Genomic DNA, 14,193 nt, shown 5'->3' on the forward strand with positions numbered 1-14,193 from the left:
TATCACCTGGATCTTTTTCTTACTCTATGACCGTTGGTTTCCAGAAAAAGATTAAGGAATTATAAATTATGTGAAACAACCTTTTCAACGTGATTTTTGTTATAGCTAGTTAATGATTAAAGCTAGCTAAGTTGGTGTAAATGAGAAATAGAGGAAAAAGACAATGGAAAGAAAATGAAGTTTAAAGTAAAGTTTCTTTGGAAAGAAGCTTTGTACCACATTGGTGGGAGAAAGGGAAAGTTATGTGATTATATTAAAAAACACTTCTTTTAGCTCTTAAAGGGTTGAGAAGGGACTCCTCTCGCGCCATTGTTGTCGTTGCTCGGCTTTGAATTTGGATTTGGTCAAATGATTTGATTGATAATTTTTTTAGACCAAATTTATTTAAATTCAATTTTCATTTTCTGATATTATTTTCATTTCCGCCGAAAATATTAACTAATAATTAAATTTCTTTTTTTTTTTCGGAAAAGGCAAGGCCTTTTCGAACAGTCACCAACCTGTTCTGAACAAGTATTTTTGCGGCTATATAAGCTGAGGCAGTGCCTCATTTTTTACTACTGTTTTTTTTTTTTTTCAAATTCTGCATTTTTTTTGAAATAAAACCTCTCGAGTCTGTATGTGGTTTGTTGCCTAATTTGAGTTCGCTGAAGTCGTAGACGTTTGAGGTACCGCTACAGGTATATCCGTTTTATCATGAGAGGAATTAATCCATAACCTCGAGTACAGTGAGGGGATTAAATTCCTTAAGGACACACAGTGAATTTTGTGGTCTCGGATATTTTCTACTCTCTGTATTTTTCGAGTTTTTTACGGTTTCTGGTTTTTCTGGTTCTGGTTTTTTCTGCTTTCTGGTTTCTGAACACAGACGACATAACAATTTTAGCCAAATGACTGAAACAATGTCATATTCCACTTTTAGATATCTTTAATCTTATCATTTTGTTTCTTAGTGGATTTTTAATAAACGTATAGCGTAACCATGTTTGGTGTCTAAGTAAGGGGTGGAGCATATAATACATGTTGAGGTTGACAATCACTTCTTTTTTTTTTTTTTTTACAAGGGAATTTGCAGATGCTCTTCTTTGGTTACGCACAAAGTAAATCCCCCTCCAATGAAATAGCCCGCAAACTACACATAAAAGAAAAGGTTAAGTAATTAGCTTAAGTAAGAAAATGGAAAGATAACATCTTATAGACAATGACGCATGCAAGGACGGTGTTTTGCCTAAATTTGTGCTCCGAGCACAAACTAGAGAAGTAGAGGGCAAAAATAACCAAAGCAAAGAGATTTTATTTCCGAAAGTACATAGAGGTCAAATGCCAACGAGACACTTCCTGCCGCATCGCATGCAGCTTTTCCTGTGGTGGCGCCAAGTTTGGCGCTTTGGTAGGAATGAGTGTTCGGTATTCGGTTCAGTATTTTCAAAGTTCGGCTTTGATAATTCGATAGTCGTTAATTGAAAGCAGATATCAAATAAGGAACCAAAAAGTTTCAGTTCAGTTTGGTAAATTCAGATACGGGGTTTACCATAGGGAGCATGACTGTAAAGTGAGTAAACTCAGGGTAATTTGAAAATTTGGTTGTAACAGCCTATACTGTTGTGTCCACATTCCAGTAATTAAAGAAATGACCAAAAAAAAAAAAAAAAAAAACAAGAAATGAAGTGCTTTAATCTTTGCATTAAATCTCTTAAGCCTTGGACACCCTATATAAGCTTTTAAAATATTCTCTTTGTCCCAATTTATGTGATATAATTTGATTAGGCACAGAGTTTAAAAAAAAAAAAGACTTTAAAAACTTTTGATCTAAAACAAGTTATAGATATTTATGTGGTTGTAAATCATTTGATTAAAGGATAAAAGGAAAAGTTTTAAGTTAAATTATTTCTAAATATAAAAATATATTACTCATTTTAGACAAATTAAAAAAATGTATCACATAAATTGAAACAGAAGAAATATATAGTTAAATCTCATAAGCTAGAAAAGTTAATGGTAGTTGGTAGTACTGATGGAAAAATCTAGCAAATTAAATAGCAACAGTAGCCTGAATTGAGTTTTTGATAATACCCATTTTACACCACTTAAATTCACCAATTAGGGTGCTTGCAGAATCTAACTTAATTTCTCCTTGGCTTTGTTAGTAATACTAATACTGATGACATTTAATATATAATTCGGTACTCGTAAAATATAGAATACTGAATGGTACAAATTTTTCGTACCGAATCCAAATATCGTAATTTTAATTTTATTCCCAAATACTGTATCAAATATCGAATTAGCGAATACAGAATTATCAAAATTTTTGATTCGGTTTGATAATTCGAGTTTCGAAAGTTTATGCCAAGTCCTACAATTTGGAGGAACTTCACTTTTTTGGCCAGTTTTGCCAAATAAAATTGTGGGAATTTTGGACTCCTCGATGACCGCGATGTGTTAATCCATGCGCCAATCTAGGTATTTCCTCCGTCGCAATTTAGGCGTCTTACTTTTCTTTTTGATTTATCCCAAAATGAGTGTCTCTTTTTATATTTAGTGAATTGACAATTCAAATATCGTACATGACAAGTTTATAACCAAAAGATTAAAAGACATTTTAGTATAGGAAAAATATATTTGGCACAACCACAAATGGCACAACTCTATCTTTTTAGGGGTATTAATGTAATTCCACATAGCCTTTGAAGGTGTACCAATAAATTCATTTTTTTTTTCTATTCAATTGATACCCTTCCTGAAAAGTTAGAGGGAAAAGTCAAAATAATTCAAATTTTACTCTCTTTCTTCAAGACCACAATTACTCTTTTCTTCTCACTAACATTCAACAAGAAAAAAACGTGCAATACACCTATTCCAAGGACATATTTGCATGCCTATTTTTTTTTAAATACAACTCCAAAAATATCTTCATTGGATAAATCAGATAATTATCATATGCAATATTGTTGACATGTTGAAAAAATTCAAGCTCAATCCAATGGCTAAGGAATTTTTTCTTCCTTCTTATAATAATCGTGGTGGTGATCAGATGGTTCTCACTAACTTTGTACCGGCTAATAAGACTGATGGTTTTCAATATAACAAAAGAGTATAGGTTTCGTTTTTGTTATTCTGATTAAAATTCTTTGTTTTTTTTTTTTTTTTGAAAATTGATGTTTTTGCCTGTTTTGTTTTATGGGTCGATCCAAAATTGAATTAGTGCATATTAACTAAGATTAGATTAGGACTGAGTAAAAAAAATTGGTAAGTGTTGATTTAATTTCATCAATTTTTTTTAAAAAATGTATGTAACAAGTAGTCAACATTATGGTTGGAACGAAAAAATGAATCAACTAGAACATAATTTAATCTAAAACCTAATGTTCTCTTCTCTCTCTACACGGAGGCCTGAGGGCGTAGCCATTGCTGCCACAACTAGTTGACTTTAAATGAAACATTAAATTATCGCAATTTAGCTAAGATTAGATATAATTGAGTAATAATTAGCAAGTTTTGATTTAATTCAATATTTTAAAAAAAAAAATAGTGGTTGCAACAAGTGTTCAACACTATGGTTGACTTTAATTGAAATATGAGATTGATTCAATTTAGCTAAGTATTATATAAGATTACGTAAAACAAGTTGATAACTACTGATTCAATTTATCAATTTAAAAAATAAAAATAAAGTGGATGTGAGAGTTTGTCAACACTATGGTTGACTTTAATTGAAACATTGAATTATCTCAACTTAGCTAAGTATTAGATAGAATTAAGTAGCAATTAGTAAATTTAGATCTATTTTAATCAATAAAACAGTGAATTTAACAAGTACTTAACACTATGATTGACTTTGATTGAAACATTAAATTTCTTCAATTCACCTAAGTATTATATAAGATTGAATAACAATTAGCAGCTTTTGATTTAATTCTATCAATTTTAAAAGAAAAAAATATATGTAATTAGTAGTCAGTACTATGGTTGACTATAACTGAAACATTGAATTATCTCGATTAGTTAAGTATTAAATGGAAAAAAGTAACAATGAGCAACTTTAGATCTAATTCAATCATTTTTTTTTCAAAAAAAAAAAAGAGTGGATGTAACAAGTAGTCAACATTACGGTTGACTTTAATTGAAAGAATGAATTATCTCAATTTAGCTGAGTATTATGTAGAATTGAGTAGCAATTAGTAAGTTTATATCTAATTCAATCAATAAAATAGTGGATGTAACAAGTAGTCAATATTACAATTATATTTAATTGAAATATTGAATTGCTCCAATTTAGCTAAGTATTATATAGGATTGAACAATAATTAGAAACTTTTGATTTAATTCAATTATTTTTTTAAAAGTAGATGTAGCAAGTAGTCAATACTATAGTTGACTTTAATTGAAATATGAATTATCTCAATTAGTTAACTATTAAATAGAATTGAGTGACAATTAGCAAGTTCATATCTAATTAATTCAATTTAAACAAAAATAGTGGATGTAACGAGTAGTTAACACTATGATAATGATTGACTTTTATTGGAATATTTGATTATCTCAATTTAGGAAAGTATTAGATATGATTGAGTAACAATTACAAATTTTGATTTAAGTCAATTATTCTTAAAAAATATGGATGTAACAAATAGTCAACACTATGATTAACTTTAATTGCAATATTAAATTATCTCAATTTAGTTAAGCATTAGATAGGATTGAATAACAATTAGCAAGTTTTGATTTAATTCAATTTTTTTTTTTAAAGAATAGACGATGTAACAAGTAGTGTCTCTTCGTAGACATTCGATAAAATTGAAACGATACAAAGAGATGTACCAAGTAGTCAACACTAGTTGACTTTGATTGAAGTTGAATTATCTCAATTTAGCTAAGCATCAGCCATTAGTAAGTAAAAGTTTTCCCAAGTGTTGATTCAATTCAATCATTTTTTTTTTTTAAAAGTGGATATAACAAGTAGTCAACACTATAATTGACTTTAATTGAAATGTTGAATTATCTTAGATTTTCTAAGAGTTAGATAAATTTGAGTACCAAATAGCAAGTTTTGATTTAATTCCATCATTATTTTTTAAAAAAGAATGTAACAAGCAGTCAACACTATGATTGACTCTGATTGAAATATTAAATTATCTCAAATTAGCTAAGTATTAGATATGATTGAGAAACAATTATCGGCTTTTAATTTAATTCAATCATTTTTTTTTTTTAAAACAATGGATGTAACAAGTAGTTGACATTGTGATTGACTTTAATTAAAACATTGAACTATCTCAATTTGTTAAGCATTAGATAGGATTAGATCGAATAAATATTTTCTAAGTGCTGATTTAATTCAATCAGTTTAAGAAAATAAAAAAATAGTGAATGTAACAATTAGTCAACACCGAGTTGACTTTAATGGAAACATTGAATTATCTCAATTTAGCTAAGTATTAGATAGAATTGGATAACAAGTACCAAATTTCGATTTACTTCAAACATTTTTTTTTTTAAATAGCGGGTTTAACAAGTAGTCACACTATTGTTGACTTTGAATTAAAGATTTATTCTAGCAAGAATTTAGATAAGTATTAGATATAGTTGAGGAACAATTAACAAGTTTTGATTTAATTCAATATTTTTTAAAAAAAAATGACAAAAACTGAATGAAACAAACAATCAACACTATGATTGACTGTAATTGTAACGTTGAATTACTTCAATTTAGCTAAATATTATATAGGATTGAGTAAATATTTTTACTAAGTTTTGATTCAATTCAATCATTTTTTATATAAAATAAATGCAATTTCGTCAAAAAATTAGACAATTTTTGTATGTAATTTGGGACTTTTTTTCTATTGTTTAAAAGATATTTATAGGGTACATTAACTTGTAGTTTGTATTGATAGACCGTATATATAGGTTGACCAAATAACTAAATTAGGTGTATGTCTAAATTATATAAAAATATTAGAGGGAAAAAATTTGAAGTGAATCTTTATCCAAGATAAATTTATGGGTTCTAGGTGTTGGAAGAATGAAAAGTTTAAGCATGCTACGTGTAATAATTGCTTTGTCTTGGAGGGAAATACCATCTATTAGAGCCAAATCTTCATTGAGGGTAATTAGGAATTTTTAATAGAGTTGTGTCAAGTTGTGCAATTTTGGGTTGTGCCAAATAGCAGCACCCTTTAGTCTATTATACATATCTTTAATTTAAGACTATAAAATTCAAAAATCTTTCTTTATTTTTTAAATTTAGTGCCTAGTAAAACTAAGACACTTAAAATATGACGTAGGGAGTAGTAGTTTTGTTTTTTTTTTAATAAATATTTTCTTGTCCAATTTCGTCCTTAGATTCACCCTTACCATCCCGAACCTCTTCCAACTTGTACAACAACTGTGTGCGCACTTCTCAATGAACTTTCCATCCTCGTATCATCACAAACAGTACTCTCTCCGGATTAAAAAAAAAAAGTATCCACTTACCATTTTATTTTTCGTGAAAAAAAATATTTACTTATCAAATCAAGCAAGAATTAACATTATTTTTTTTCAGATTTGCTCCTATTAGGTATTAAGTGCCATGTGATCAAATCCAACACCTATTTAATTAGAAACAGCTTAATCAAATTATCTATTTTTTTTTAGGAATTAGTATTTTCTTAGAAGGTATGCAAATGACTAAATGAACACTCTTTTTGATCCGGATGGAGTATATAATTATTTATAGTAACCCGATTGTTAAAAAAAATAACATATGATCTTTTTTCCGAACACCATAACTTAATCTAAAAAGTTAGAATATACTGGTAGTTTAACCTCTATGTATTATTAATTGATAATGTATTATTTTTTCACCACATAAGAAGACTTGTAACGATATGCAGTTTTTTAATAATAAGCCTAATTGTTAAAAAAAAAACAAATAACTTATTTTAATAAATAAAAATATAAATAGTATAAAAAAATATTTACATTGCCCATTTATATAAATCAGATCTTTTTAGTTATAACTATACGTGTAAGCATTGACCTATGCATGGTATCCTACTGTTGATTTTCCACTTTTGGAATCTCTCTTTTTATTTTTTATTTTAATTTAGCTAGCGTTCGGTCATAGATTTCTAATTTTTTTTTTGAAAAAAAATAATTTGAGTGAAGTTTTTCAAGTTTTGAAAATGTGTTTGACCATAATTTTTCAAAATATATTTTACCTTTTGTTTTGAAAAACATGAAACATTACTTATACCATAAGAATGCCAACCATAAAAAACATATATACTTGTTAATCCCAAATTATACAGAACATGATATTTTAATAACAATTGCTAATAGCACACTTACTAGCTACTACAATTCAAATTACAATACAAAGATCCATCCGTGCAAGAAAAAAAACCGGTAGTAACTAGCTATTCTTTAATATAATCTTCTCACATTGTACGAATAATTTTCACTTTATAGAAAAAACTGCTTTAATTGTGGAAACATGGTAGATACAACTTTAATGGAAAAACATGGTAGATAGAGTTAGTTGGGTCATCAATAAATAGATTTTGTTTGTAAAATACAAGAGTTTGAGATAGTTTTAAAAGTTTGAAAACGCCAAAACATAAATCTTGGCCCAAAAATAATTTTAGACCATAATTTGGTAATTTGAAGATTTGTTTTCAAAATCTATCAAAATTTTATGACTAAACAAAAATTTAAAAATAAATTTTCAAAATATGCTCCCAAAATTTATGGCTAAATAGGAGCTTAATGTACTACGCCTCACACTTTCATGACTGGCCTTTGCTGTAGTTCGATGGACAGAAAAGCTAGGAAGAGTTCATCAAAGTAGGCCTGTGCACAAATCGGTTCAATCCGAATTTCCGAACCGATTCGAAACAATTCGGATAATTCAATTTGGATAATACAATTTGATTTCAATTTACAAATGCAATTGTAAAATATTACGGTTTAACGGTTCGGATACGATTGGCTTCAATTATCAACCGAACCGATCCGAACAAACCGAATTTATATGCCACAAGTGACTAATATGGCTAATTTGGTATATGTAATGTGGTGTTGGTGGATTTGTATGCTTGCACAAGTTTTCAAGCTCTTGTTTTGCTATTTATATGCTATTATGCTTGCAAGTTTATGATTTTTTCTTGGTTAATATCTTGGTTATAAGGCTGCAAATTTAGGATCTCATGATTTTTTGTTATGTTTACTCTAAAATTGAAATGAAATAGTTACTTGTTTAAATTTCGAATAAACCGAACAAATCGATTTGTGTAACCGAACCGAAATAATAAAAAACGAATTGAATTGAACCTAGAATGGATCGAGTTTGATTGAAAATTTTAGAAAGTCGAAATTCGAAATTCGAAATTTCAACTTGATGATGGCCAAAACCGAACCGAACCGATTCGTGCGGAGGCCTACATCAAAGTAGTGGATCTAGTGACTTCTCCCAAGGTCGCGACTTTTCCAAAATTATCCAAACATGCCTGATTTTTCATATTGAGTGATTATGCTATTTCTTTTCTACTGTTGTATGTGTCTATCTTGAGTGATTGAATTGAGAAATAACATAAAACACTATATATGATTATTCTTTGTAAGAATATACTAACACGTTAAGCCTAATTCAAACCAAAAGCTAGCTCAAGAGGTGTAATTGTCTAGGCCATATATAAAGACCACCTATTCCCTTAATTACCACATATGTGGAACTTCTTCACACCCCCTCATGTCCAGACCTGGACATCTGAAGCGTGGACAATTTAATGTGAGGGACCAACATTGAAAAGTAAGAATTGAGAAGGTTCCTACTCTAATACCATGTTGAGAAATTAATCTTGACCCTAACTCAATCACAAATGTTAGCTCAAGGGATGGGATTAACTAAGATTATATGAGGAGATCAAAGATCCATACCCACGTGATGTGAGATATTTGACACCCCACACGCTCAAGATTGTAAATTTAGAGCATGAATAAGATAAGATGAGAGCCCATCTTCAGTAAACTGTAAATGGGATGGGCCTAACTCTAATAAGTACCATATAAAATATGACATTTAAGCTTAACTCAATTGCGAAAGTTAACTCGTAATCTAAGATTGCCAAAGCCAAAAAAAGAAATCACTTATCCCCTCTACTACCGCCGTGGGACTTCTTAACAATTCTCTATCAATCATCTCCATTATCATTCAGTAATATAATAAGTTAAAACAACTTTTTCTTTCAAACCAAATCTATGATATTTGTGATTGTCTATAGTGAAGACTCCCGAATCTTGACCTTATATTATGGTCTTAACTTCCAATTAAGTTTCATCCACGCGTGCACTTCTTGGAACATAATTGATAGTCCCTCCGTCCTAATTTAGGTAATAATGTTTAACTGAGCATGAAGTTTAAGAAGTCAAATAAAATTTTAGAAATTTATGATCTAAAATATTTATGTGGCTATAAATCATCCCATTGAGGATAAAATTAGAAGTTAGAAGTTAAATTGGTACTATAAAAGTGTCAATATTTTTGGGACTAACTAAAAATGAAACAATGTCACATAAATTGAGAGGGAGTATGGGTTAGTTGAGGATTCTTCCTCCAGTTGTGCCATGATCGCACACTCAAAGAAAGAACTCTAAAAATAACATTGTCATTCTTCGCTCACACAATATTGCTGGATCAGACGTTCGCTCAGTGTCTAACAATTTGATTTTTCCTTGTTCTTAGTAAATGAGCAATAAATATGAGATCACGAACCCTTTTCAAGAATATTTTGAAAATAAAGTTTAAGAAGAATTTTAATGCAAAATACAATGCATTATTTTAGGAAAAAAAGAGCACTACTAAATGGAAAAATGCAGCAAGATTCTACACGTCTTCTAAGGGTTCGCATCCATGAAGAACATTGATGAACGAGGGTGAAAGACGGATTCAAAATTTAAGTTTTTTGGTTCAATATTTAAGATTTTATTACTGAACCCATTATGTTTCCAAAGTTATAGATTTATATCTCGATTAATCATTTTAATTTTATTAAATTTTTACAATTTACACTCCACGTCAAAAGCATTGATTCAAATAAACACGTAATAGTCTCTAACTTTGGCTCCGCCCCTGTTGACCCATTGGTAATATCTTCCTACAATATTTTACGCACCTTTATTAGTGGATTTGGATATTAAAAACAATCGAGTTGGAAAAACTTGTGCACTCCACACGTCTATTTACTTGTTTAAATTTTCCTAGAGATAAAGACAAATTCCAACAAGGAATGCCACAGTGAAATGGCAAGCAGGTTATTAAAGTTGCATCAACATATCAACCTCTTATCGACATTTATAGTCACTTACGCCCTTTATGTTAATGGCTTACATCATATATGCGACATTGGCTTCTTCCACCACAATAGGGTAATGTGCACACGTATACCACTTATAAAGTGAACTAATTCTTTACGGGCCGATTCAAAATTTGAAGTTTATGAGTTTCAACGATCTTAAATTAAAAAAGAAAACTTCTTTATATGTGCCCAAGGGGAATCAAACCCTCATCCAGGAGGCCAGCTAAACTGGTTCCATGACTAACGCTAGACCAAGAGACTACTTTAATTGTTACTGAATTCCCAACATATATTTCTTATATATTTAATAAATTTCTCAATATATATACAAGCCCGTACAAAAGTTATTGAGTACCCGAAAACTCGCACTCGATATCCTAGATCTGCCCCTGACTCCCTTCATCCTTTCTTAACTCCCCAAGTCTCGAACTCGATCCCTAAAAATCAAAAACATATTTTTTTCCGTTGGAAACGTTTTAGCCCTCTAATGAGCATATATACCTACACGAATCCAAATTTAGATGTGATATCTAATGGCTAAAAGACTTTTTTTTTTTTTTTGAAAAAAGAAAAAGAACATAAGACATTTACAATCAAAACTTACAGTCAAGTGATATCTAGGAGAGTCTCCCACAAAAAGTCAAAAATAAGTGTGAGTTCGATTCACATTACACGCACCATTCTCCTTTGTTGATCCTCTACGTACAATAAGCATTAATTAATAACTTGACCCCTAATGTAATGGAATATTTTTAAAAGATCCCTTCCCTTTATGCCTTTCAAGCGAATAATTCCCAGTATAAATATCAACCATGGACACAACACTATGCACCAACTAATTAGGTGACTCGAGAAAAAAGCAATATAAGGAGACAACTCAAAAGAGGAAAGAGCCAAAAAAAAAAAAAAAAATGGCGCAACAAGAGATGAGAAAAGGTCCATGGACAGAACAAGAAGATCTTCAACTGGCATTTTACGTGAACTTATTTGGCGATCGACGATGGGATTTCTTGGCCAAAGTTTCAGGTTTTTATAAGGTTGGCGGGAGACATATAGATTAGGTAGGCTTGTCTTGGACATGAAATCAGATTTTCATGGAGCAACTTCTAACTCCTTTCTTCTGTATACAATTTTGTTTTTGTTATATAACTAGGTTTGAGAAGAACAGGAAAGAGTTGCAGATTACGTTGGGTGAATTACTTGCATCCTGGTCTCAAACGAGGAAAGATGATTCCTCAAGAAGAACGACTTATTCTTGAACTCCATTCCAAATGGGGAAATAGGTTTGACTACTTTCCTAACTTTAGAGGCGGAGTCAAGATTTAAAGTTTTTATGCATTCGGCATTATAGTCCCTTTATATTACTTGTACATATACAATAAATTTCTCAAGACAAATATAATTGAACTAAAGTTACTGAGTGTGACCAAACCCGTAATAGACGCACTAGCTTCGCCACTTATTTAATTTCTATTATGATGAGCTTGATACATAAGCAGGCTAGAACTTGAATTCTATGGCTGTGAGTTAAACAGAATGAATTTTGAAATGTTTATTTAACTCTATCTACACTTTTTTGCACATATAAATATGACTCGGCCCGAAGCACTAAGTTAATTTTGCCAAACCCGTAAATCCATGGTTGGATCCACCACATGGGGCGGAGCTATATTTAATGAATTTTTCATCGAAAATAATACTACGAAAGTAGGATAACAGTAAATTATTTTGTAGTATATATGTATAAAAAAAATAAACCTCTTTAATATAAAAACATCCAGTATAGCGACAAAGATGGTTTAAAAATTAGTTTAGGTCGGAGGTTGAGATCCCAAGTGTAACATTTTAGTATTTTTATATTCTCTTGTTAGAATTTCTAACCGTGCTATATATAGTTTAAATTCCTTCCTGTACTCAGATGGTCAAGAATTGCAAGGGAAGTACCGGGGAGAACTGACAATGAAATAAAAAATTACTGGAGAACCCACGTGAGGAAGAAGGCTCAATATGAGAGAAAAAACAAGGCTTTTCTTATTTCTCCGTCTTCATCCTTCTCCAATTCTTCATCTTTCTCTTCTAACAGTCCTGATGTGGACTTCATGCCCATTATTGAAAACAACGAAAGAAACTTCTATGATACAGGTGGACTTGAGAAAAAGAATAATGATGGTGATCATGATAACGAGAAAGGAAAAAACATGATGGTGTACTCCATGGATGAAATATGGAAAGACATTGAATTATCAGGGGAAAAACCAATTATGTTATCACCTATATGGGATGATTGCCCAAACACTTTATGGATGACTGATGAAGAAGACACTAAGACGTTTCCTAAGTTTAATTGCTTGGACAATCAGGATAACACATTTTTGGCTAACAAAGGGTTATTTGTTTGAAGGCTATTTGTTTTTGTAGTTGGTATAGGTATTGTGAGATGAGTTTGTAACTTTAGCTTTGGGGAATAACATTGGTAAAAATCATAAAAGTCACTTTGAATCTCCTTTGATGCTCTTAGTGTTAAAATTTACTTCCTTATAATTTATGGTTTACATAAATGATAGAATATTTTTTTTTAGTCTAGTAATATTCTAAAATATTTATGTTCCTTCTAAGCCTAAGATCTACATTAATTATTGAATATTTAGTTTTCTATAAGGATAACATCATATTTGCTTTTATTTTATTCTCTTTAATTTTCTATAAATAGTGATGTAGTATTTTATTTTCAATGCAAGAAACAATGTAACCAATCGGTGCAATGACTTTTGTTCATTCTCTATTCGATTTAATCTTCCGCTTTTTTGATTCCATAACACTTAGAACCCAATAGATTTTCTTATATGTGTTAAAAAAATTCACTAAAAACCTATACATATTTCACTACTAAAAAGGTGTTTTTTTAACCGACAAATATCAATTGATTTGGTCAGTCTAAAATACCGATCATAAAACTGATCGATTGTGAAAAAAATTATTTTTTAAGAAACCGACCGAATTTGGTCGGTCTTTTTAGCGCCGAAACCAAGAAATTTAAATAGAAAACCCAACCAATTCGATTGATCTATAGCGCCAAAACCGGGAAATAGAAAAACTGACTGACTCGGTCAATCATTTTTGCCAGATTTTTTTAATCATTAATATATAAAATAATTGAATAATTTTCAAAATCAAATCTTTGATTAACTTATTTTAAAAATCGACTGAGCCCATCGATTATTTCTGCGGAAGAATATGGTTGACCAGTGTAAATAAAAAAAAAATTCTTATACCAACAAGGGGAGCCTTAGCGCAACTGGGAAATGGTTCAAGCTGTAAAAACAACCTCTTGTAGAAATGCTGAGTATGACTGCGTACAATACACCCTTGTAATCCGGCCCTTCCCTGGACTATTCGCATAGGGGGAGCTTAATGCACTAGGATGTCTTTTTTTGAGACCAACAAACACCAACAGTCTAGTAGTAGAATAATATCCTAATTCCTATCACATTAAAGACCTTAGTTCAATCCATGGATGGTACATTTTTATATTTGCATAATTTTTACTCGCTAATTAATCGACTGAGTTGCTTGGTCTTTTATACCCACCAACCTTTTTCTAACGCACCCTTTTAGAACGATTTTTGTCGGGTAATCCTCTAGATTTGACCACTTGCAGTCCATTTTTCAGTCAGTGATGACCGTATTTTTAGTAGTCTTTGACTGCAAACCAACTAATTATTGTATATAATGTTGATTCATGAAATGTTTTAATAATTAGCAAACAATTGTACTTACATCTAGCTGTGCTTATTGTGAGATAATTGATTATTTGCAAATTGCACTTGGGCGGACATGGTTGTGTATAATATTT

The 14,193-nt window shown here is 30.5% G+C and overlaps 1 protein-coding gene across 1 annotated transcript; it reads left to right on the plus strand.

The window, feature by feature from the left end:
• The first annotated feature begins 11,160 nt into the window (after positions 1–11,160).
• Positions 11,161–13,019, plus strand: LOC132604996 (transcription factor MYB48-like). Its single transcript, XM_060318330.1, has 3 exons — positions 11,161–11,366; positions 11,494–11,623; positions 12,259–13,019. Exons 1-3 carry the CDS (start codon positions 11,252–11,254, stop codon positions 12,737–12,739), a joined length of 726 nt encoding a protein of 241 aa, XP_060174313.1. The 5' UTR covers positions 11,161–11,251; the 3' UTR covers positions 12,740–13,019.
• The last annotated feature ends 1,174 nt before the right edge of the window (positions 13,020–14,193 follow it).

This window comes from Lycium barbarum, chromosome 8 (assembly GCF_019175385.1).
Source record: "Lycium barbarum isolate Lr01 chromosome 8, ASM1917538v2, whole genome shotgun sequence".
Lineage (NCBI taxonomy): Eukaryota > Viridiplantae > Streptophyta > Magnoliopsida > Solanales > Solanaceae > Lycium > Lycium barbarum.